Source organism: Camelus dromedarius, chromosome 4 (genome assembly GCF_036321535.1).
Source record: "Camelus dromedarius isolate mCamDro1 chromosome 4, mCamDro1.pat, whole genome shotgun sequence".
Lineage (NCBI taxonomy): Eukaryota > Metazoa > Chordata > Mammalia > Artiodactyla > Camelidae > Camelus > Camelus dromedarius.
Window position 1 is genome coordinate 84,377,719 of NC_087439.1, and position 27,126 is coordinate 84,404,844.

At 39.8% G+C, this 27,126-nt stretch overlaps 1 protein-coding gene across 2 annotated transcripts in view; it reads right to left on the reverse strand.

The window, feature by feature from the left end:
* PAX3 (paired box 3) overlaps window positions 1-27,126 on the reverse strand; it is an 89,858-nt gene that overhangs the window by 17,788 nt on the left and 44,944 nt on the right. For both annotated transcript variants that reach the window (XM_064485419.1, XM_064485420.1), the window contains exons 5-7: window positions 10,649-10,854; window positions 1,683-1,848; window positions 595-809 (exon numbers count right to left, since the gene is read on the reverse strand). In XM_064485419.1, coding sequence (XP_064341489.1) covers window positions 595-809; window positions 1,683-1,848; window positions 10,649-10,854 — 587 coding nt within the window. The remainder of the gene's footprint in view (window positions 1-594; window positions 810-1,682; window positions 1,849-10,648; window positions 10,855-27,126) is intronic.

Here is a 27,126-nt window from a genome sequence, read left to right on the forward strand (position 1 = left end):
TTATTAATATAATCTCTCAAGAAAAGCTCATAGTCCAATGCAAATTAGAAAAACAATTACAACATTCAAATATCTATATATTCCCAAAGAGTGGTAATTCTCCTAATTTGTGCATTTATCACTCATTTATCCCAGAGTTCTGTAGGCATCAGCTAGGTCTCTCTCCACACAGCTTGTTAGCTTCCTCTCCGAATGTTGTATAAAAGCTTTGGTGTTTTCTTATTAGGTGTTCTTGCTCACAACCCTATCAGCTGACCAAATACCACTTTAAAAAAAAAGAAAAGGTGTGTGACTTTCTTACCCAAAGCCCAGAACTAAGACTGGAGATGATGAATGCCTTGACGACTAAGTATAAACATAAAATCTCCGTGATTACATTAAAAAAGTCACTGGGATTTTAAGTCTAAGCTACAACTTTTGATACAGCCTGTGGGAAGGGTGGAGAGAAAGGAAACCAGAAAACTGAAATCATGTGGCTTGTATAAAGAATACATTATGGTTTAAATTTGGCAATTCATTATATGACCGCCTCAGGGAATTGACTATTTGGTTCTGGTATACAGCAAATCGTCTGTCTGAAAACACGGGACTGACCTGAGGTGAAAGGCCATTGCCAATGGCGGGGTTCATGGGGTTGGAGGGCCCGGAAGGAGGCACAAAGCTGTCTGTATAGCTGGAAAATCCATGCCTGGTGCTGGGGAGGCAGTAGGCAGAGCTGCTGTCCGGGTTGGAAGGAATAGTGCTTTGGTGTACGGTGCTTGGAGGAAGCGGTTGAGGTCTGTGAACGGTGCTGCTGGGATCAGACACGGCTGCAAGGAAGAAGATTGTCAGCCATAAAGTCCCTTTGGAGGCCAGCAGAGAAAGTTCAGTGCAAAAGTTCACAGCCCCCAAGCCATCAGCAGTATCTACTGGTCAACCAAACGTAAATTTCAAACTGCATCTCTTGATGTGTGGGTATAGAGCCATTCATAACAAATACAGCCACATCTCTGCACATATGTGCAAGTACATAATTTATTTATATACTTTCATGGCACACTCACCTGGAACAGGAATTCAAAAATCACATGAATAGCGTGAACCAACCTATTTTGGTGATGAATGTTACTAATCAACACGAGAATTAACCAGTGTAATAACTGCGAGTCTCAAGTTTCTTAGCAAATATACTTCCAAAGCATAGGATAGTTTTGAATGCCTAGAATGCGATCTTTCATAATCCAAAATAATTTAGTCTTATCACTTATCCCATTCACCTGTATGCAATAACAGAGAGTGACTTTATCAAAGCTTACTTTCCCTCTATTTCTACTGCAGTTAGGAGCCATCATAGAGCTTCAGTTAATTGCAGACTGGAGCACAAATGTAGAGGTGAAGTTTTAACAAACAAAAAGCAAATTGCATATTTATTTAGGAAGGTTGTTTTGTTTTATTTCATTGTTTTGTTTCATTTTAAAATATTGAAACAGTGTTATATTACAACACAGTTTACCTAGAGAGATTCAGGCTTGTCATGGAACAAACTATGTTTCTGAAATGTGACAGGTACTTTCAGGACAACCTGATGTAATGCAATTAACATACAAACAGACACAATGATATCCCGATGTCACTGCATAAAAGAAGCAGCAGGGAAAGCAACTGGGAGTTACATTTTAACCCCTGACACCCTTCCTCCATACCTTGTGGAATAGCTGTGGGCTGGTAAGAGGTCTCTGACAGCTGGTATGTTGGCAGGGTAGGCATGGCCGTGGGAGGGAATCCCCCCGGAATGAGATGGTTGAAAGCCATCAGCTGATTGGCTCCAGCCTGCTTCCTCCATCTTGCACGGCGGTTGCTAAACCAGACCTATGGATTTAATTTAGAATTTGAGGATTTCATTGATGAAATAATAGTACATTCTTAATGAGTTTTTCATGCTAAAACAGATTAAAGGCCCCTTACTGACAGGGCAGATAGATGCAAGAGCCCGCCACTTTCTGGGCTGCATTGTCAGGGGAGAAAGGAGAGTTAAATGTCAGGGGTCAGCAGAGGGACTTCAGGGGCTTTCCTTGGTCCTACAGAGCCCCTGCAGAGCATGGGCAGGGATGGCTGAGCAGGAATGGGGACAACAGGAACTCCGCGTTATCACCATCAGTACCCCCCCTCCTCCCTGTACTACAGCATGCTGGGGAGGATCCAGGAGCTCTGTAGGCCCCCACGTAACATATGTCCTAATTCAGCCTTGCCTGTTACACTGAACTTTGTATGTTATAGTCTTGTCAGTGTCCCTGTATTTCTAGGGATATCATTGGCATCGCTCCTGGAGAGTCATATAAATTGACCCAGAGGATAAACAGAGCCATTTACCATCCCTTCCAAAGTGTGAGACTTTGTACTGATCTCAGTGGAAATACATGCTGAAGAGGTAAGTATTTCAAGAAATGAAAGTATTTTATCCATGAAGATCCCTTAAATAATGTTAATTATTTCTTTTAACAACAGCTGTAAGCACCTTTCTTTTTATCAGAGGGATGAAGAGGTGGATAAGACAGCACCCTGTGCCCTTGTAGCTTACAGTCTTGTCCTCAAGGAGTTCACAGAGTAGTCAAGGTAGCCAAAACAACGGCTCACGAGAGGTAGAAGCTCCGTGTTTGAAAATTCAGAGAATCAGGAAAAGTGGAGAGTGGAGACAGAGCTTCAACTAACTTTAAAGTTTGGATATGACTTAGAAAAGGGGTCCCTCCAGTTGGAAGTGATAATGCAAGAAACCAGCATGTCTAAGAAAAGATGAGACTTGATTTCCTTATGGAACAGGGTTAGCAATTGTACAACGTAACTGTAACTTTAAAAATCACAATGCTTTAGAAAGAGTGGGGGAAGGAAAATCTCTCTTCTGGAGCAAGAAAGCCCAGTTCAACAAATGCTTTGCCAGGGCATCTGCTTAAAGTTTTGCTATTTATTCAAGCATTTGTCTGAAAAGGAGTTTGGTCTTCTCTAGCTATGCTGCAAGAACTGGTGAGGGAAGTTGTGTGAACTTCCTCAGAACGCTAACATTTAATACTCCTTAAGTTTCCAACAGGAAAAGAAGGTAAGTCAATATTTTCCCATGTTGATGCCTAATTGAATTAGAGTTTTACTTAACTTAATAAATTGCCACCTGGGATAATAGAACCATGAACAGCACTCAATTTCAGGTCTGCATCAATTGTGTTTTCTCACTGGAAGTCTAAGCGTCTGTTAGCATGACTCCCAGAGTCACCAGGGTAAGAAAACTGTTTTCAGAGAAGTGCTTGGAACAAGCTGGTTAGCCTGAGGAGCTGAGGGTGAGAAATTAGGGTAAATTCATGCCTGAGTACACTGGACCATACCATGCCCTGTGAGCATATTTTATAGTATAAAACCTTGAGATTAATGAGGCACACCTGGCTCAGGTGAAGGGGTCCCCCACACTTATCTAAACCAACCTGTGTGCGGTACATCTTCTGCTTTAAGTACTAGGCTGGAAGGAGAGTTGAATTTCCAAAAGTGCTAAAGTGACTTCATTCATTCAGACTTACTGTCCTCAAAATCTACTGATGAGATTCTTTATGAAGAATTTAGAAGCTTGCACTTCTGAAATTATCAGAGCACGCTGCCAGTCTCTCTGTGCCAGCTCCCTGCTGTAGCCTTCAGATAAATAAAGCAAATTTGGTTTTATCCAGTGGGTGGGCTTTGCCTGGTTGCTCCATCAGTCTCAACCTACTGTTGATTCACATTCATGCTAATTCCTCCATAACCCAGTTTTGAAAATCAAAAATGTCTTTGCTCAAATAATAAATTAGGAAAAAAGCTATCGTTAACTTTCTACAAATCCCTTCAAAAGATTCAATCCAAAAGGCTAGAGGGATAAAGGTTTTTCCGTTTTGTTTTCATTTTTCCAAAGTGATACAAATAAATATTGAAGACATTGAGTAAACCCACCAGGCATTGGATTTAAAAGTTCTTCTATTTGTGATACAATATGTATTATAACTACAATAGGAGATGAAGAGAAATAATTGGGGAGCGAATCTTCACTGGAAAACAAACCTTCAACAGGAGGTTCAAGAGTTTCCCAAAGGAAAGAATATAAATGTTGTTTAAATTTAGGCTAAATAAATGCAGAGGGCTATAAACCAGGGCTTGCTGAAGACTGGGCTGCCTGTCTCTGGCCATTTAATCACTTTCTTCTATCATCTTGCTGCTATCAGTCTCTGGGTTTCCCAGAACCAGCTGAAACTGCCAAAAGAAACACTAGAGGAAAAACACACTGAAGTCACGAATTGGAAAGTGTTTGAAACTCATAAAGCACAACACACCTTCTACGTTGAACAGAGAAAAGTGCCCTTGAAATAATCTTCATGTGAAAAACCCAAACTGGCCAAGCACAATGATCCTGGGATGTGGTTATCACCCCACCTTTGACTGAAAGACAAATCCTTGGCACTCAGAAGTCTTGCCTAACCCTTCCAATACTGCATCACGATCTCCTAACAGACAGCAATCTACTGAGTGACACGTGCACATGTACAACACTGAAAAGTTCATCTAAAATGGATGGAAGCCATTTATGACTCGGTTGTTACAATGACTGGAAACGTCTCTTTGAAGCTTTGAAAAAAAGTATCAATAGCAACAGAGACAAACAGGCTTTTGATCTAGAGGAGAATATGTGTTCCACCAATTTCCTAGCCAGTAGGGCAGGAAACAAACAAGCTGTACAAAGTCTGCTCTATACCTGTTAAGTGTCATTTTCCAACCTCTAATTCAGTGTGATTTCACTCTCCTCGTGCAGCATTACCTGGCCCTCCACATCACACTTGGCGTGGTAAGGAGGTAGGGGCAGGGGACATACATTGGTGAATAACTACTATTAGACAGTTAATTGCTTATAATTGCCTGTATAATATCACTCTACATCAAAACCTTCCCTCACGGCAAGTTCTTGTCTCGTCTGATGAACTGCAGCCTGATTCATCTTCGTCTGCTCCCCGGATCTTTCCCTGCTTGTATATCTGTCTTCAGAGCCCTTCCACAAAGCCATATCCATGCCTTTCAGAAACGATCTTTAGATCCATTCTGGAGTAACACAATATCCAGTTGTTGTTTTTTTTAATGCAAAATTGAAATTGATTGAAAGACCCCCATAAACATCCTGATACCTAGGAGGGGAAGATAATGAATCACAAAAGAATAGGTTTTCATAACTTTTCTCTTCGGTAGTAAAATAAGTAACCAATTTGTCCAGACTCTCAACAATACACGTTGGAAAAAACTTAGTATTTTAAAAGATAACAGTAGTACTTTTCACATGGAAGCAATGTAGACCAGGCAAAAATTGAATCCCACCTTCCCCCCGTCCCTCATTAACTCTGTGACCTTGAATAATTTGCTTAATATCAGTGGGCCTCTGCTTTCTCATCTGCTAAATGGGAGAAATAAAAAATTTGTTTACAAGATTGAATGAGACAATATGATCAATTAAATGAGACAATACAATCAAAGCTTTTAAAAGAATATCTAAGAGGTATTGTGTTCAATAAACGTTAGTTATTAAGTAAAAAATGTCACATTGACACCTCTGCCTGAGAAATCCAAGAATTAAAGCCTTGCTTTGTTTTCTGGGCTCTGTGGTCCACAGCCAAAGCCTTTTGTGCCCATGAGCAAACAGGAAAGTGCCCAAACAACACCTCGAATAATTGAAAGCAGTTTGGCTTGAATGGAGGCTCAGGTCCAAATTGCTTCCAAGTTTCCTGGATTAGTGCTAAGTGTCCCAGGGCGTAAGCCTAATTTTGCCCATCAATAAATTACTGGTTCACATTTTTGGTGTGGTCCTCTAAGGCGATCTAACCTACATTATTCCAGATGGTTTATTTCAAATGAGATTTGAAAAATAGGAAGAGAATGTAATACTTAATCCTTAGAAAGAGAATTCACAACAAGATTATAAAAACGTTTCCTTAAATACTAGAGCTGATACTAAAGCGCCAATTACAGTACTTTCCAAGTAGGTAAATTCGGGACAAGCTGCCTGTTTCCGGGCCCTTCTTGCTCACTCCACCCCCTCTCTCCTATATCACACCCACCCAGCCCTCCTACCTTTCCTGCTACGGGCCTTGACCACTGTATGGAGCGCAGGTTGGGGAGAGGATAGGCCAGTTTGACGAGGAGAAATGTCATGCTTCCGTGAATGTCAGAGGATCATGACCTACATGCAGGCAGGCATAACCAACTACATTTCGATACATCCCAAAAGCAAAGTTCTAAAGAGAATTGTAGGGGTGACCATATTTTTCCTTCGTTATAGAGTTCAGGGCCAAATATTCCATACCTATCTTAACTTCTGAACTATACAGATCTGTTAGATGACTTTAAACCACCATTGGGCTTCCCTGAGAATCCCAAATTACTGATGCCAGAAGGCGGCTGAGAGATCGTACACCCCAGGTGTTTTAAACTGAAGGAAAGAACACGGGAAGGTGATATTTGAAAATATGATGAGAACTAGGGGCCCTCTTCCTAGTTAAGACTTGGTAACACACACACACACACACACACACAGAGGCAAAGGCACAATGTTTGTCTACACATCTCAAGTTTCCCAGATCTCCTGAAGTCCATCCACGATTATCCTGGTAGTCCACAGACCCAGACTGAGATCATCTGAGATCATCTGATCCAGATGCCACATTTTAAATGAAAATTAAAAAAAAAAAACCTGAAGCTCAGCAGGATTACAACAGAATTAAGTGACTTGTTCAGCAAAACACCTTTGGCAAAGCTGAGACCAAAACCCACATCTTTTGACCCCTAGTTAAATGTTTTTCCAACAAGCAACTCTCTCTCCTGTCTTCCACTGCCTTGATGGTAAAACAGAACAATGCTCGCCTGCTTCATGGAGTTCTTGGAATATTTACTAAAGCTTTTACACATCATAAATGTTTGCAAGTCATTCTTCCCCACAAAATTTTAGTGCTTGCCATTATTTGCATAATAACAGCTATTCAGGAGGTGAATTAGGCAAATTAGCCTTTGCTGTACAACAGTTCTTAGATTGTGTGCTCAGATTTAGCTCTGATAAATGTAACGTAGCTACCGTCCAAATTTGTATCCAATACCAACAAAGGCCTAAGCTATTAAAGCTGTAGTCTCAAGTCTACCCAGAAGTGTTTAGAGTTTATTTTTTCCTTAGAGGGGAAAAAAAAAGAAATGTAGCTATGTTTGGTTTTTTGGTTTTTTCGTTTTGGGGTTTTTTTTTTTTTTTTTTTTTTGGTTTCATGTTGGGTTTTCCCAGGTGCCCCAAATTAAACGAACTCACACTCTCTGGCTATCACTCAAACTGAGTTGACTCAGCTACTGCTTTCTCAGATCCTTCTAAAAACTAAAGGATTTTGTTCTGGCATTTTAATCAGTGATTAACTACTCCCTTCTTTTTCCCGCTGGGTTAAGTAAAAGATCCATATGCCGGGTGTTGTAGGGAATTTGTTTGGCTGTAGATCATAGCTGTGGTGCAAGATGTGATGTGTCTCAAGGGAACTAATGAAGCCATAAGGAATGTAAAGAGTCACCGGGTTAAAGCCACATTAGGACAGCTGCTAGGTTAATGAGGGCCCTGCTTTAGAGAGGAGGTCACTGTATAGAAAAATATGAACCACTGTTTATTGGTTTGATCCCATGTCCTCTGGAAGTTAATGGGCCATTCTTATTCCCCTTTGACATTCACTGAACCAGATGCGAGTGCCGGGCACTGTACAAGCTGCATGCAGTTGAGATTAATTATGCCCACCACCCCCCGCCGCCAGTCCTCGTCTTTGGCCAAAGCAACAATGAGATAGAGCAACACTAGACACTCTTTTCAGTTTTCCACCACTTTCTTTGTTTGATTTCTTTACAGCCAATGTTTATGTCTTAAGGACAGACACAGTATGTGGGCTTGGCCAGCCAGGGAGCATAGAGACCAAATCCCGGAACAGAGTGGGCACTCAGTAAAGGTTTGCTGAAAGAAAGGAAGAATGAATGGACCTCACTTCACTTTTAAACCAGGTGATCACGGAACTACAATAAAGGCAAATAGATTCAATGTATGTTATATTTGTAGCATTATGTAGCATTATTGTTATATGTATTATAATATGTACACTCTGTATATTTTTACAGAATAATATATTTTTTATATATATATAGCATCATGATCTGTGGTTAGTGGTGGTCATTTCTGGGAAGGAGCACTATACTCCAATATAATAGAGGGATTGAATGGTTCCAGCTATAAAACATCCACAAGAAACCCTGGCGTACCTGTGACTCTGCACTCACCCTTTCACCCTTCTCTAGCTCACACAAGTAGCTGCCTCCATCCCACCTCTGAATACCTTTCATGGCATCTCTCTCCTTTCTATCCCACTGCCACTAACCTATTTCATGCCCACAGCCTCCACTGCCCTTTGCATAAGTTTAGCCCCCTCGCCTGAAACCCAGGCTCTCCACAGAATGTATATAAGCACTCGAGGTTTTGCTATTATCTATGCACCATCCCTAAAGCCCACAGAGTGCCTGGTACGTAACAAGTATTCCCAAAAGGAATGAATCACATGGATCAGCACACTTCCATGTGCCTATCTGATAGAGTCACGTTCTCCTCATAATGATAACCAACGTCTAAAATAAGTACCAAACACACACACACACACACACAAAATACAAAGAAAGCAAATTAAATAGATCACATGTTAAAATCTAGATTTCCAATTGTATTTCTTCCTGCCACTCTACCACTCCCTGTCCTCCGATCAAATTGAACTGTTCACTGTTTCCTCAATGTGACTTGAGCAAAAATGAAAGATCATCTGACAACTCTGTGCTTTTGCTTATTATTCTGTATTACTAACTCTCCCACCCTCCCTGTGCAATGAATATCTATCTGCCTGGACTCAACAGTCCATCTTGACTCGCCCTTCTTCATGAGTCACTCTTGTTTACTCCAAGAAGGTCTCACCCTTCCCCAAGTTAGACACTAGCTCCTTGAGAAACTTGCCTTAATTCATCCTCACATTCCTTGGCTTTCCTAGCACTGTGATGATCTGATACAAAGTCAAATTGAATAAAACAATCCCTCTGCCTTGGCTTTGCAGACTGGAAGAGAATATTCCAACACAGTCTGCGACAGGAAGGGTAATTAGATGCATATGAGAATGTGTTGAGCAGTCTAGAGACCACATCAGCTGACTAGTTCATTGCTGAGTTCCCAGCCTCACCCTGCAGAAGTCAGTATCTGGGACTAACAGACATTCCCAGACAAGGTAACTTCTCTCCTGGGCCAGTGAGGAGTTCCAATTTACCCTGAGGCTTGTGTAATCTCTCCAACTGCGCTTTTCTACCTTGAGGAGAAAGTTCATTTTTCTACCACTCAATACAAACATAGGACACCAAAGCACCCTTCTTTAGAGGGTTCAGGGCACTTGTAACAGTGAAAAGATAATTTTCAATGTTTTAAAATAATACAGTTACCTGAAGGGGGAGGATAAAACTCAAGTGGTAGGGCACATGCTCAGCATGTGCACAGTCCTGGGTTCAATCCCCGATACCTCCCCCAAAAGTAAATAAATAAACCCAATTACCTCCATCTCTAAATAAACAAACAAATAAATAAATAAAACAATATAAAATAATACAGTTACCTGAAACGCTTCCAGACTTAAAGGAAGGGATTTTTACCTTGTACCACTTTGCATATCTTCATAACTGAAAGGCTATATATAGAGGGGAAATTTATGGCACCCAATTGCCTCAATCACTTACTAGCTATGTGACTTTGGGTAATTACTTGAATAGTCTGAGTCTCAGTTTCCTCATCTGTAAATTGGAGGTGTTAATCATACCAACCTAGGGTTTTAATGATGAGTAAATGGGTTGATTCATGAACAGCACTTAGAACAGAGCCTGGCACTAAGTAACCAATCAAAAGTTTGCTTTAATCTGCATGCCACCCCCAAAGTCCATTTAGTGCCTGCTATATAACAAGAATCCCTGAAATGATGAATGAAAAATGTGAATTGACACACTTCTCTGTGTTATATCCAATATAATTACATTCTCCTTGTAATGATAACCAAAGTCTAAAATAAGAATGTACATTTTCATAAACACACACACACACACAAAATACTAGGAATACAGAGGAAGCTAATTAAATAGATCACATTTTTAAATCTATACATATAGAATACTTGTATCAAACGACATAACGGATAAGAAGCCAGCTATCCTGTCAATAAATTTAATTCAACTGACCAACCTACTAAGAGGAGAAAGAGAACGATTTTCTGACTGGCTAGCAAAGTAAAATGTTGCTGTATGCCACAGACGTATCTAAAACAAAAGAGGTTGGTAGAGGTGGGGGCAGTTGGACCACACAAATGCAAATAAAAAGAAAAAAGAGGCCATGATATGGTTATCATGACAAGGCAAAATATAAAGGAACGAAATTGGAGGGAAAGGAGGAACTTTATAATGTGAGGGGGCTCTAATTCTTAATGAAGGACCATCCCTACTATATTTACTTTCTTATTTTGAATTATGCTTTCGAGGAGAAGACACTCTTGCTTCCTGTCTGGATGTAAGCAGAATACGGGTGTCTGGACGTCTGTACCTGCACTCGGGCCTCGGTGAGCTTTGCCCTCTGGGCCAGCTCCTCCCTGGTGTAAATGTCAGGATAGTGAGTTCTCTCAAAAGCCCGTTCCAGCTCTTCAAGCTGTTCTGCTGTGAAGGTGGTTCGGCTCCTTCGCTGTTTCCTCTTTAGTGGCAAATCGGGTTCAGAGTCGATGTCAGAGCCTTCATCGGACTGGGGTGCTGAGGCTAAAAGCACAGGAGAAAAAAAAAAAGTGATTAATTGGAATCAAAAAACAACTCTGACCAAACTATAATGACTCAAATCCTCATTTAAAGTGAATTGCCAAAGTCCTCCCAGGGACACCAAGCCCCTCCGTGCACTGTAACATTATTAAATGGTATTTCATCTCTGCCTCGACTCCCATCCCCAAGCCCCCCCAGGCAGAAGTGTTTGCTCTCTGCGTCTGTCATTCTAAGCCCATTATGGGCTCTTAGAAAACAGGGGCAAACCTTACTCCCTTCCTCTGGCCCTTGTCCTTAGCATTTGATGGGTACACTTTTTTTGTCTAATGAATGAATCATATTTAGTTTGGTTCCTGATAAATTTTCACCAACTTTTACACCAGGAGGAAATCCGTTAAAAATGATTTTTTAAATAAATATTACAAAACTGACTTAGTATCTAAAAAGGCAATAATACTAAGCCATCGCAGGATTCTTATAATACTTCCTGTAATGTATTTGTATATATTCTTATAATATAATTGTAGACTGTACAGCTCCTATAAGAAAATCCACATTATGTCTACTATCTCATTACCAAACAGTAGGAAATGAGTGAAGGAGAGTTTAGATATTGTTAATGCAAATCTCAAGAACAGACTCAAGAAGAAGCAAGCATAGTTGAGTAAACTGTTTCTAAAGAGAAGTTCCGAGTCTGGGTCTCTGCTGAACAGGTGGGCAGCTGCCCAGGACTGCTGCCTAATTTGAGGAACTCAGTGCAAAATGAAAAGGCACTGTGTTCAAAAGTTATTACGAATTTCAACATGGCAACAACAGAGCATAAAAGCAAGCACAGGGCCTGGGCGACTGCACAGGTCACATGTCCCTGAAGCCAGCCTGGCTGCAGCTCCCTCTCCACCAAAGCTTAAATTTGCCTACATTTGCATGTAGCATCAGGGAAGGAAGCCTTCCAAATTTAGTACGGAAGTGCCTGCAAAAGGGAAAGAGGAGCTGGAAACTTAATGATGCAGTTTGGTGTCTGTGAGTTGTGACTGTAACAGAGCACTTATTGGCCAATAGTGGACTCTGCGGTTTGAGGATGCAGCCAGACACAGGGCTCTCAGTTGGAAAGCAGCCCTCTCGCAGAGGCCCTGGACCTCGGGGCAGCAGCAGAGGGCCGACGGCGGGCTATCAGCCACAGACTCAGCATAACACGGGGGCCTGAGCAGCCTTGCTCCTGACCACCTCCAGATGCTCTCAGAAAACTCTCTAAATAACTGGGGGAATCCTCTGGGGAAGAAGACAAGGTATGCTGTCCACAAGTGAGGAAAGAAAGCCAGAAAATTGTAGATTATTAATGTCAATGTCAAGGTAACTCATTTGCACCCTCAGGCAGGTAGGACCTGGGGAAATGCAGGGGCCACTAGAAGCAATGTTAAAATGCAGTATTACCTGCTCTACTAATTCTCTTTTCTCTTGAACTCAAGCCTAACTCTGCCTTATAGAAATATATAATTTCCTTCTACTTCAGTATAAGTTATAAGCTGCTCCAGTGTACATCCAAAATAGCCCATAAATATAATTTAAGTTTTCTAATATTTTAATACTTCTACATTTTATTCACATTCAAATACTGTGAAATCATGAGAGTGTATTAGTAATATACATGACAAATTAAAGAAAACCAATATTTGTGCATAACAGCAAAAGGAAACTGTAATATATAATGCGTCTACTGTTATGTTAGCCATTATGCTTGGTTTTTCAATTATGTTATCTAATTTAATATAAAATGGTCTAACTTAATATAAATCTTATTTTAGGATATTTTAATATTAAAGAAAGTAAAATAGACTTTCTTTAAGTATAGGAATATTTTACAGGAGTATTAACATGCTAAGAAATATGTCATGCATGGCATTATAAACTTCAAAAGCAGCCAATACAACTTACATGTGTACACCTTGAATAAATGTGAACCAAATTAAAAGAGCAATAATTTGTGCATAATTGTGGGGGAGTGGTTCTCAAATGTCTGGAGCATCAGAATCACTGAAAATGCTTGTTAAAACCCGGGTGACTGTCCCCACTTCTGATTCCACAGGTCTTGGGTGGGTTCTGAGAATTTGTGTTTCTAACACACTCCCTGGTGATTGATGCTGATTTTACTGACCCTAGACAGACACTTTGAGAACCATCTCTATAGAATATTCCAGATGAATTATTCATTTCCCCCTCAAAATTCCCAAGTATATAAAATATTTCCTGCCACAATTGATCTAAAAAAAAAAAAATACTTCCACCTTTATATTTTTTCAATGATAAATAATATACTCTCCAAGAAACAAATTACTCATTCCCCTAAGAAGAAAATTAATTTCCATAAAATGTTTTCCTTCTGTGCTTCCAGCTTCCATTGCCCTGACTTTTCCATCTAATCTGAATTCAGGTGAAAAACTCAACAGCATTTAAGAGCTAGCCAAAAGCTTCCTCTGCCTATGAGAACCTTAAATATTTGTTTGCATTTTCTCCTACGATGATCCCATTAGGAGAACAGTATTGGAAATTTTCATGTTTCCTTTGGGAGTCTCTGGGGCTATTAAATCCTCCCAAGTAAATATGATGTGCCATGCACTGTCAGGTCAATTAATCAAAATCATCTTTGGTTTCTGGAGAAAAGGCGCTGCTTTGATGTACAAGTACCAGCCAGCGTCGATTCTGAGGGTCAAGACAACTATGTTTCACCTGAACAACTAGCATCCCCTAGAATATAAGCTCAAGACCCTTCCTCTGCCTGGTTCATTGCAGGAGCCACTGCTGGAACATAATAGGTGTTCTATAAACACATGTTGATTGAAGAGAAGAACAGGGTAAATTTTAAGTTTTGAACTAACGCTGACTTCCCTGCCACCATTTTACATCTTTTAAATGGAAATTCTGCTCTTTTGAGCCACCCAGCATCCATTCAAATGATCTTTGAGTGGGGTTGGGCCCCCGGGAGGTGAGAGGGTCTGTGAATCCTTAAAAATGACTTGGAAATTATTGCAAGTATTTTCATGCTTGCATTTTTCTAGGGAATAATTATCAACTATTTCAAAGACTATTTTGATTAAAAAAAAAAAGATGAACCATCAACAGCCAATAATTAAAAAAAAAAAAGACTCAGAATATCTAAGAGTTCAATAGGACAGTTTTTACCACCAAAAATAAAATTTTCTTTAACAAGCCAGCAAATCACTACTTTTATTTCTAGACTGTTTATTCAAAAGCAATCCAAAGTTTGCCACTAACTAGAAAAACCTCCAAATAGCATCATTTCAAATGACACTGAGGAAACCATTTGCCTGATTTTTCTACTGGAAAATTATCTGAACCAACTGATCATTTTTAGCAATATGAAGCCACAATCTTACAAGTTAATCCTGACTTTTCCGCCTCTGTAAACTCCAAAAGGATGTGGGCTTTAAGATATAGTAAGTCAGCAACTCAAGATTAACCTACCAGTTGGAAATACTAGCTCTTTCTAAAGATGGGAATACCACCATTTCTTACACCGTTCAATAGAATTAAATTTTATTATTTACACAAAACATGATTCTCAATAATGTCCTGAATTTGAATCATTCAGTTTTTACCAAAAACAGGTTTAAAACTTAAATCCCAGTTTAATAGCACAGCCTAAATCATTCCATTGAAGTTCTTCTATTTCACATATTTAACTTGATAGCAGAACAAGTTAGATACAAGACACCAAGTATCTAATCTTGCTAAATATTACACCAAGTGAAAACAAGGCCTTTTTCAGATAGTGTGACAGAAAGAAATTGTGTTATTTTTTCTGTGTAGAGTATTTCAGCCATGACTTGGAAACTACAAGCTGTGTGAGCAAGACAGTTATCTAAATGTTAATAAATTGCCAGGATATGTATGTGACTAGATGAAATGTAATTTCTTCAGGCTATTTCTAGTCTGGCCTTAATACTAAAGGGAGACTTTCATACATTTAAGTTGCTCAGTCACTTTCTACATATGCCTTTGCAAAGTTTGCTTTATTATTCATTAAATAGAGATATTTCCCCCAATTTGAAATTCCAGAATAGTTCTCATAAGAAAATTCATATCAATACATAATACATGGTCTTTTAAGTGGAAATTGTATTGTTTTAAATGTCATTAAAATTTTCAGAGTTTAGCCCAATCCATATTTGACTTTGAAAATTTTGACTCTCTTACCAAGACCCCTTCACAATGCATTCTCTGACTTACACGTTACTATAACTCAATGTCGCCAATGAACCTGGCGCAGACCTTACTAAGAGGATGAGAATTTCTCTCCCTTCCTTATGTAGCTACACAAAAACCTGTGAAATAAATACTTACCCCATTGTACAGAAAAAGGAAACAGACTCAGAGAGGTTATTCACGTCACACAGCTGGGAAGCTAGGTTTTGACCCAAGTCTGTGGGACTTCAGAGGACTCTCTTCTAGCCTGGAGTGTCCTAAATAGGTGTTGAGTTCCTTACACACACGCACACACACACACACACACACACACACACAGAGCCCTTTTGAAGAAGAATACCAGAAACAGACCAACACAAGAATTTCAATGTAAATCATTTACGTACTATTCTCATTTGTCCCAAGTTTTCAAAACTTCTTAGAATGAAATGTAATTTACAGAAGTACAACAATTTAATCGCTATTACACGCCAAATCAATTTTCCATTTCAATTTAATTCAACAAATATTGATTGAATATGAATGCTTCATATATTCAAGGTATAGTTTTCAACAACAAGAAAGCACTAAGAAACGAATCACTTTCCTGCAGCACTGAATGGATTTGTCTAAGAAATCAGAATAGTCTGACCATTTGCAGTCTCCATTAAGAACCATCACAGACGCTGGGTCGTAAGATCCAGGGTGAACCTGGAGATTACTACGGATCACAAGCAATCTAACTGACCACTCAGTTTATATCTTTATTAAAGTCGTTTTTGGTATTAAAGGTGCCTTAGTGAAAGGATATGAAAAGCTGTAAAGAAACCTCAAATTCCTTTCAGACTAAAATGCAGGAATAAATAACTTGAAATCTGTTGGAATAGTCAAAAGGTTTTCAGCAAAAATGTCCAAGTGATCACAGGAAGATATCACTTCTCACCAAGTGCCTGAGCGTTTCAAGTCTGTGCTTTATTCTTATTTCAAAAAGAAGTTTGTTGCTTCTTTTTCTAGCTCAAGTAAATTGTAGGTCTTAGGAGCAAAATTTTTAGTTATCCCAATGATTTCACGTTAACTCACAAAATCAGCCTTTGGAAAATGGACATTTTTCAGCTTAAAAAAAAAAAAAAGATCAAGCATAGACAACAATCATACCCACAGGATTACAAAGTCTTCCTTCGGAAACAAATCAAACTGGGAGGAGAAGGTAAAAATATTACCACCAGCGGACCAACCATGAAGTTTAATTAAAGAAGGAATTACAGAATTAGAGAGTATGTCTTTGTCCGTTAACCCCTCGTGACCTCTTCAGTAGCCTCGGGAAATATTTCATCCTAGTTAACTCTATTATACATGCGATCTTACCCCAATTTTATAGGGATTTAGTCACGTGGAATTCTATAATTATTGGTTTCCAGACCAGTATAATTCAGAGACAGGAGACAGGCAAAAAATGGAAAAACGAAAAAATTCACAAGCACACATTTGGCACACTGTCTTTCTTCTCAGCAAGACCTTTTCATTTGAATAATTAAAGAATCAAAACATGACAACCATTTAAAGTCTGTGTTTGCCCCAGATACAGCACAATGCGGTTTACAGGCGCGGGAGGAGGTGGGGGGAGTCCCTCCCTGCGGGCCTGGAGGCTGAACTTCCTTGGTCATCAGTCATTTATTCTAAGATGACCTCAGACCCAATCAGATGGTCCTTCCGTCTGTACTGATCTTTCTGAGCTAAACCTGTCCGCGTTGGTACTCAAAGCTGTGTTCCACTGATAAAAGAACAAGATAAAAATAGAAATCGTTCCTGAGGGCCCCACGAGGCGGTTTCACCCTGGGTCTGACAGTGGAAGGGTATTTCAGAAGTATATTATATCCACGAGGTCTTCAGAGGGTCAGCGGGAAGTTGGATGCCCTTACTTGGCTAATTGTAGAGTGTCTCCTGGGTTTGTGAGTTTTGCCATTCAACATGAAGTGGACAATGGGACAACTAACTGGTTTCTGATCTGAAGTGGCCCTTTTAAGCTGAGAGAGATGCGAATGACCTCTCCCGTGTTTACTGGGGGGAAAGCAAGGAGGAGTCTGATAGTCCCTCACAGACCCCGAGTAAATGACAAATGACATTTTCCCTTTGTGATCTTTGGGATTTTTGTTGACTTATTTGGAGGCTTTTGTTGGATCCCAAGAAATGGCCTGTGGCCGAGGCCTATTCTACCGATTTCCACGCTCCATCTGTGGAATCCATCAACGGAGCGTTTACCCTCATTCAGGGCTCTGACACCTGCCTGGCGGGGAGCAGCAGACACAAAGGAAGCCGAGTGGATGAGAAAGGGGAGGTTGGCTGTTTTTTTTTTTTTTTTCAGGGGAGGGAGGAGGGGGAGGTTGAAATGGATGCACAGTAGGGGTTAATCCAAGCCAGTTGAGAGACTTCAGCACCTGGAAGCTTCTCTTCCACATTAACTCACAAGCTAAGGAGTAATCGGCGACATTATTTTTTCAATGTTTTTAAATTGTGAATATGTCGAGAAGAAAAGAAAGAGAGAGAGAGAGAGACACCACTGAAAGGAACAAACCAAAAATTTACAACAGAATCCTAAGGTATATCTACAAAGCGTGTCTGACTTAACAAATGATCAAGCCATCAATTGAACTTCCCAACGTTCATAACTCAGTGGGAGAATTTGAGTGATTGTGACTGTGTTCATTGATATCCTAGGAGAGACGTTTTATAACCTGATCGGTGGCTTACTGGAAGGTGAGAGGGTCTTGTTCTGTTTTTATTGCCTCTACAACTTCTCTCCCAAATATGCCAGCCCGAGAATCTTTAGAAAGTGCAAAAAAAAAAAAAAAAAAAAAAAAAAAAAAAAAAGCAGGACCGTTTATGGCAAGACTATTCTGGGTTTTCTCTCAGAAAGGCTCTTTTAAGAACTCTAAATCTAATTAAGACCCTCCAGCCATTCACCTCCTCTTGTTCCTGCCCAGCAGTCCCCCCCATTTGGAGGCTGCAGAAATGTAACGCTATTCCCCTCCCCTCTGACCCAAGTCCTTCCCTCGGAAGCCGCCTTCTCACAGCACGGGGTCATTAGAAGGAAAATAAGCTCCTGCCAGGTTGGTGCTAATCAAAATAGCACAAATAAACCCTGACACTCAACAACTCCCTGAGTCCCTGCTGCCCTGGGAGGAGAGTACAGATTGGTTATGAATATGGCCAGCCACGGGGGCAGTCCAGGAGGGCCCGCGTGTGCTCCAGGGCCCTGGAGTGACTTTAAATGCACAACGTGGACCATTGGGGGTTTATTTAAGATAAGAGCTGACGAGCAGAGGCTGGCAGGACAGGCAAGCTGTCTCCAAGGCATTGAGCTGCCTGGGCCAACAGACACCCTGGATCCTAAGGTTCCAATAACTTTGAATCTCATGTGTGTGCTGGGTTTCTATCCACGTTGCTTTGAGGAAAGTTACTTGGGGTGGGGTTCTCTCCCAACAGCCACTACCTCACTGTTAGTCATGTAAAAGGCCCCCTTTGTAACAACACAGCTAGAAAGAAAGGCTTATTTCTCCTTCGTTCATTTCAGCCCCGCTGGTGATTATTTTTAGGAGCTGTATATGTTAATGTGTTTAAGTAAAAACATGCTGTGTCCCTTCTCTTCCTCTGACACAAATAATATTTTGCTCAAGGGAGCCAACAAAATCCCAAACTACTGTTTCAGCCAGCACCTCCTTCCAAAAGCATAAAGTGAAGAAGGAATCACTGCTAGTTCTGGGGACCCTGCCAGTCACCCAGATTAACCCAGTGGTTTCTTCAACCCTTTGCGACTTCAATGTATGTAACAAGAATTCCTTTTCACAATGAATCTCTCTCATCCAGCAAAGATCCAGTCACACTTCCCCACCCTACCTACCCCTGCAAGGGATTCTATTTGCAATTTTTGTTTGTTTGTTTTAAATGGTTTTTTAAACTCCTTGGTAACTGCCGCCAGAGCATTTCAAAGAAAAAAAGAGCCGAAAGCCCCCAGAAAAATGTGTTGCTATTCAATTAGGAAAACTGATTAGTTAACTAATTAATCAGCTAACAGCGTTCTAAGAATAGTCTCCCCTGATAAGAACTTTCCTCCCTCAAGAGCTTTAAAGTCAGTCATAATTAAAATTAAGAGCCAGAGCTCTCCCTCTCGGTGCTTAAGTCTCCATGTTTCTAAAAGAAGTAAGCTAGGTTCTGGTGTCCTGGGATTGGATCGCAGGGAGCAAAGAAAGGTAATTTGCACACTGAAGGGGAACAGGAAAACAGTAGTTCTCGTGAAAGGAAAAGGGCCAAGTGACTTTTATTTACAATTGCCAAGAGAGAGGCCATTATTGACCATATGGGCCACAATTGCCCTCTTATCACGGGCTGGCCATCATGTCCTTTGGGAGCTGTTAATGAACTGGGTAATTGAGCTGCTGACATGTGTTACCAAAACAAAACAATAGGAAGAAGAGACAAATGAACATTTTATTTGCCAATCAGAGTAGGTTCAGCTTTTCACAGAGCTGCAGCTAAGTAACTGACTGAATACATAAAACAGTGCATTGAAAGCAAGCAGATGCAGACACAATAATGTTAACTGACAGCTTATGGCCCATCTGTGCTTAACATTTTGCTAAAGAAATTACTTGACTTGCTAAAGAGACAAATCACACAGCTGCCCCGAGTGCTGCATTATAAGAGATAAATCATTAGCTAAACTATTTCATGCTTAAAATGACAATGCTTATTAACAGTTACGTTGGGATATTTTGTCAGCACAGCTTGACATAGTTGTTTCTTGCTAAAAATGTGACAACTCATAGATAGTCAATGGAATTGAGTTAGGGGGAAGAAAATCAGAACACAGCAAACAATTCTAAAGAAAAAGAATTTTTAATGTCTCAGGATTAAATATGCATTTCTAAGACGCTGTGAATGGGAAAAAAAGAATAAATCCAATGAAATAGAATATAAGAGCACGTTCCATATGGTAATTTATGCCTTTCTTCCATTTACACCTTATCTATCCAGCATTGCAGAATATTAGAAATGCTCTCATTCTAGGTTGCTTACCATTAATAGCACCAATGATATCAGTTTAAGAAATTATTGTGTCAAGCCACTTTATTTTCACCTTCGTTTCCTCCTTTGGAAAAATATTTCTTTAAATGGGGAAAGAAAAACCATGTTGCAAAACACCCACTTTATGAGGAAATTTAGCTTAGTTTTTTGTTACTGCATCTGAATTGAAACCACATTTTTTGGTCCAAGTGTCGTTCATCCACTGCCACGTAGAGCAACGTAATTCTGAAATCATTTCTGTGTCAACTGGTTAACTAGAGGCAGAACATGGACCTCTCAAAGCCCATCTTGTGATAGTTACCTCAACATTCTAGGCAAAATTAACTCAGTAATAATGATATAAGATAGCTTGCCAAGCCCTGCTTTCTTTATGTGCATTTTCTTTCATCGATACCAAAACCCTGCTTTGATATTGTCATCCCCATCTTACAGATGAGAAAAAAATAAGGTCTCAAGGGTGAGGTAACCTACCTGAACCATGAGAACTAAAAGAGGCTGCCCAAGTATAAGATCATATATTTCAAATACACAGCTTTATTAGCATTGTTATTTGAGGAGTAGGTTGTTGCAACCATTGATAGGAGTTGAAAAAAAAGAAAAAAACCTGTGGCCAGTATCGTCACATTTTTTTTTTATTCCTGGCCACAGTCAATCCTGTAAACCAGTTGTGAAAACATGACCATAAAGAATGAGTGGTATTTTCCACAGTAGTTGGTGTATGTGAAATTATGTTATGTACAGTTACTAAGAATTCTGGCTATGAAACCTAACCTTAGCCAAATTTACAGAGCTTTAAATAAGACACAATTAGACTCGTGAACAATTGACAAAGACATAGAACCACCCTGTCGTAATCTTTATTTTCCCCTATTGAATATTTGTGCTATTGTGTGCATCGGTCATTTAAAAGTCAACAAATAAACTAAGGCAGAATATGTAAAAAAGGTGACAAGTTACATAGAGAGTCTTTCAGAGGGTAGAAAACAAAAGAATGCTTTTGCCACCCTTATTAAGACAAGACAACCCAAGGACACACAAAACCTAAACAGCTTTAGCCACAACTAAACTTTGTCAGGATTAGCATGACCGGAGATGTTTGAAAAAGAGAAGAAAGGCAGTTTTAAGTAGGAAGTTAAATACTACACTTTTTGTGCCAGAAACCTACCAAAGGAAGTAAGAAGATAAATGACAAACAGACCAGAAATAGAGGGCAAAACATTTACAGAATTGCAGAATCATCAGAAGAAACTCGAGGCCCCTCCCTAGTTGAAGCTCAGAGAGAGCAAGTGAGGTTGCCCCCAGTCACACATCTTTCGGTAAACACTCACCGAACGCCTGAGGTGTGGCTGACGCTGCCCTTGGCACCAGGGATACAAATATAAATAATGTTTGGAGCTTAAACTCAGAAAGTAAAACTTAATCAACTAACTTCCCCTCCAGTGCTCTTTCCACTGAGTCAAGCTGAAGTATGTAACAGAAGGAAATCCAACCCTGCCCTGCAGGAACAGAAAGATTAAATGGTTTCTCAAGGCTGAAAAGCCTAGATACATTATTTAGTAAACAACAGAGCCATAGATTCTGTGAGCCTGTGATCCTTAATACAGAGATCAAATATGCTTTAACTGACACCGCCCATATGGCATTTCGAGGTTGTTTCTTTGCTTTTGGTTTTCTACTGGGTTCCATAAGGAAGAAAAGGGGCTGCACAGGAAGCTTGTTTTGAAAATCCAAATCTTATCTGGGTCAATTATTGCTTGTTGGAAGATAGAGAGGGGTAATACCTGAGCACAAATGAAAGAGGAACCATTTCCTGGAGGCAAGAGAGAAGTCTGAGCTGAATTCTCGCTGGCAAATGAATTAGGAGCAACATCAAGGCCATCAGAAATCACGCATGGATGCCTACCGTGCAAGGAGGGCTTTTTGCTAGAGGCTGGGAGGAAAGGAATAATGAAGGAGAGAGGACGATTTCTCTCCTTCACCCCGTAAAGGTATGATGCTCACGTCTGGAAGGCTGGTTTCCAGAATAGTGTCTTCTCCCACCAGAGGACTCCAGGAGGAATTGGCAAACCAGTCAAGGTGACTAAGCAGGTGATACGAGTGACTTGTCACTGTCCTTAGTTAGATAGGGACAGCTGCTTTTTGAAACTTTCTTTTCTTCTCTTTGCCTCTAAGCAACAGTCAGTCACCACTGAACTCAGAAGAAGTGATACCAAAGGTCTGGGCAAACAAGGCTGTGAGTCATGGTAGAAGGAGACCTCGGAGACAAGCCAGTCTGTTTCAAATGCCCACCTGGCCCCTCCTCTCTGATTTGGAGCAAGCTGCTTAACACTGAACCAGTTCTTCCATTAGTAAAATGTGGTTTAAAACACCTGCTTCAAAGGCGGGTTTTAAGGGAAAAAAGAGTTTGTAAAGCAAACAAGAGCTCCCAGTGTATGATATGTCCTCCAAAAACGTAGCCCTCTGCATCCTTCCGCCTTCATCGTATCCAACTTCACCAAGCATTTTAAAAAATAAATAAATAACGTGAGAAAACTGCTCTCCATGTTCTAAGACTGAGAGAGAAAAATGGTCACCAAAGCTTTGAAGATGTTTGTAGAACTTCCCAAAATTGTGAAATAAGAGCGTTATCCAATCTCCCATCTGCTACCTCCTCTGAAGATCCTGCCTGTAATCAGCCAGTATATATGTATCCACTTAAAGGGGATTGGTCCATTTCCAATTCCCTTAAAAATCTAAAATATAGGCCTGGATACTCTGCGCCTCCTGGTCCAGGACACATGTCTCTGCTGTGGGATTAATGATTAAGGTTGGTATGAAGTAAATAAATTCTGTGCACCCAGATACCTCAGGGCTTAAATAAGAAGGCTGAGCTTAACAAAAATCAGGCAAACTGCCTAAAAGAAATTAAGTATACTTGGCCTCTCCGTTTTGCCAACATTCGTTTTGGTTTCCATGGGAAAGAACTTGGAGTATGTGTGCTTGGAGGCAAATTCTCATCTTCACTTGTGTTTACTGATATGAATCTATATCAGCAAAATGAAGTATAGTGTTGAGCAATTTACTGTCTGCTCATTTTGATTAACGTCCACAGTCAATGTGAATAGGTCAGGCACCCAACTCCAAAATGTAAATAAATAAAAATCAAGAACTCCCTCAAAAGCAAGCTTCTCCATGAATTGTTGGGCAGTTGCCTTGCCTCTCCACATTGCCTTTTCAGGAACTATCTTGCAGAGCTGGAGGGAAATGAATAAGGAAGTGCTAGGTAGGAAAGAGTAAAAGGGAGGGGAAGAGAAAAGAGGAGAACAGAAGAGAAGCAGCTCAATGTTCCTCCCTAGCAAAGAGGAATAATAACGCAGTAAGCGATTTCCGAGTCAGTGGGCTGATCCCAGGCACTCCTTTCTCCAAAAGGCTCTGATGACAAGTCTTTTTGACTTAGGAAAGCCTACTCCGAGGGACTGGGGAGGGTCGGGGGTGAGGGTCCAAAAATATGTCCTGATCCTTGGCAGCGTTTAATAAACTAAGGACCCTCCTGGATGCAGACCAAAGACAGTCCTACTCATCCTTCCCTCCCACACCAGCCAGTAATTTTGACTGGAAATCACCCCATCAACATGTCAGGACAATGCCAACACCTAAAGAATATGCTGCCAATTTAATGCAAAGTCAAGCCCTAGTCTTCACCACCCAGTCATACATTTATTCCTAAGAAGAGTTTCTTGGACAAAATAAGTTTCTTATTTTGTTTTGCATTTTTGACTTTACATTATAAAAGTATATTACATTATAAAATAAAATTGGAGCAATGTCTAAAAGTAAAAAATAATGATAGTCCCAGAATCCAGAACAGTAGCTGTTGGTTTTAAATTAGGGACTAGATTATATAAATGGATGGGTGGATGAATGCATGGATGGATGGATGGATGGATGCATGGATGAAGAGAGACAGATAGATTTGCCAAACTCCTTTACTGGGTTTCTTTCCATTTGTTTGTTCTGCATAGTTTATTAACAAAACGTAAGTTTTTTAAAACTTTCTTGATTAGATACACTTTTAAAAAGTAAATAAAATTCTTTCCTCCAGCAAGTAGTCAAATGAATTTATCTTTGTTGTTTTGGTAATAAGAACAAAATTGTTTGGTTGGTAGTATTTTTGATATGTGAAAATTTCACTTGGGTTCTGAGATTATGTAGGGTGCTGACAATTTGCTCATCTCCCCTTGTAGATACATTTGAATGTACAGATAGAAGCACTTGTCCATCTCTATATATGAGGACCAAGATAAACGACATGCACTCACATTGCATTCATTTTAGGCAGGTATATAATTCATTCAAACGAGCACTGAAGCCACTCTCCCACATGTCTCTCTCCACTCCCACAATAAATAAGCCACAGTTCAAAAAACAAAAGCTTGTCAAAGGCCTGAGGCATCAGAGGTGGTTGCCTTCCTGACCATTCCTCCCAAATCCTCACACCGTGATGCAATTAAGTAAGAAGGGGCCCTTAAAAACTCTTCCTTCTTCCTAGTAGAAGAAGCCAGATCAGGATCAGTGTGTGAACATCTGAGCATAAGACTGGGCATAAAGAGAGACAGTGGCTAGAGAAGAAAACCCGCTGAAGCACAGGAAGACGACATCCCAGGTAACTAACAATGTACATTGCAGGGGCAGAATTAGGGATATATCACTGTTTAAAATATTTTTCCACTACTTGCTAGAGATGGTCATGTTTTATGTTAAATGTGCTGCTTAAGCTCACAGGGAAAAAAAAAAGAAAGTGACAGTGAATATATGTATGTTCCTGTATAACTGAAAAATTGTGCTCTACTCTGGAATTTGACACAATGACTCTACAATGACTATAGCTATACTATAGCTCTACAATGACTATAGCTCAATAAAAAAATGTAAAAAACAAATGTGCTGCTTAGCATAGAATTTTAAAAGCTAGAAATCACTTTAAAGATCATCAGACCACACTTTAACTTACAGATAAAAATAATAATAATTCTAACAAATGGATGAAGTGGTACTTCTATCATCACCTGGCTTGTTAATGGCAGAGTCAAATCTCAAAACTAAATTCTAAATTCTGGTTCTTTCCTCTTTATCACACTCATAACTTTCTGTGCATCTGTGGGTGAACTGACTTCTGTTTTCCAATCAACTGTGTAACTAGAGTCCTCCTCCCAGACCCACTGAATCCAAAACTTAATGAAATGAGATGAAGCACTTTGGGCTCAAATTGGCCTTGGAGAGGAAAAAAAATTAACGTGTAGCATCTCAACCATTTTATGTACATTTGACGTAATGTGGTGCTGTTTTTATTTCCGATTTTTTAAGTTGGATACCTCATTATACCTTTATAACAGTTCTGTGAGTTAGATATTATTATTCTTGTTTTTAAAAGGAAGTTGACACTCAGAGTGTTTAAAAGACTTGCCCAAAGTCTCAGCAAGCCAATTAGGTGTCAGAGTTAGCAAGATAATCCCCAGTCATGCATAAAAATGATTTCTAGATCATCTTTTTTTTTAGTATTATTCACAAATTTCATTGCTCAAATAACATGTATTTCCAAATACCAAGCACTAATAAACAACTTTTGCAGGAAATAATGATTAATATATTCCCGAGTAAATCAACTTTAAAATGTAGGAAACTATTCATTAACATGAAGTTGAACATGTACACAAATATCTGCTAAGAGTTCAGTGAGTAGAGTTTAGCGTTTTCATTGAACTGAAACAAACCAATTTCCCAGTATCCCATGCACTTGCCAAATGGACCAAGTATTGGTCATATCCTGATTTTTCCACCTTAATTCACTGTCTGTTCCACCTAGAATGCCCTTTCTGCCCATCTTTATACAATGTTAGTTCTCAAAACCCGGTTCCACAAATCCTTCCCTGAACCTCCCAATCCTAAATATCCCACCTTTCTCTGTACTGCAGGAGAACTTCATCTTTTCCATCCCATCAGCACATTTCCTTCTTAATGGAATAATTGACTAAGCATTCAGGTCAACTTTTCTGCAACCACACATTTCTCTGATTGACCACTTCCTTGAATGTGGATAAATTTAGTTGTATGTCCCGGTGGTGCGTTTTCATTTAAAGGGTCAAACAGTCAGAGGTCAGCAAAGCAACTAGTAAGTTTATACAGACAAATCTAACAAATGCCAACACTGCCTTACTAAGAACAGGTTTTGAGGGAATATGGTTGTTTGCTTGCCAGTTGAATAGTTTTGCAAGCAAAAAATTAGAAGCCATTTGAAGAGAAATGGCTTTGTGTGTCAGAAATTTCAATGGTTATTTTGACTGCCATGATGCTGAAGAATTCACAAAAGAAGAGAAACTGACTGATGGTGTCATGGCTTTATTACAAAATAAGGAAGGAATAATTAAGAGGAGCATAAAGACCATTCTCCCTCAGTCTTTCACAGGATTCCAGTCAATTTTGGAGGCATCCAGAGGCCATAAATAGAGCAACTCTTTCTTGGCTTCAGTAGTTACCAATGAGAGGAAATACATGAAAGTGTTTTGTAAATGGTAACATTCATGTAACATAGGTGTTTTTATCTTTATCATTATGACCATATTGTCATCATGATCATAGCAGATAATGCAGCACCAAACTTTATGAGCCAATATTAAATTCAAGAGGCATTAAAGTAAGCCTTTCACTTTATACAGAAAATAAAAATGAGTATATGAGGTTCTTCTCTGATCAACTAAAGATAATTGCCCCTCTTTTTTTCAAACTTCCTGATTTTTTTTTTTTTTCGTACAGGAAGACACCAACAGGGTCATTCCTCTCTAAGCTTCATGCTCCTTTCCCTGAGAAAAATCTTTACTTTCCACAATGTCTTCTTCAGTCTTAGGTCTTAGGGAAGATTCACTCTCAACTTCCAGAATCCTACATATCTACCAACAAGGATATTTTTCTTCTCCCCTTCCAAAAAGGTTTACGTAAGCCTGAGCCTGAAAATACAGA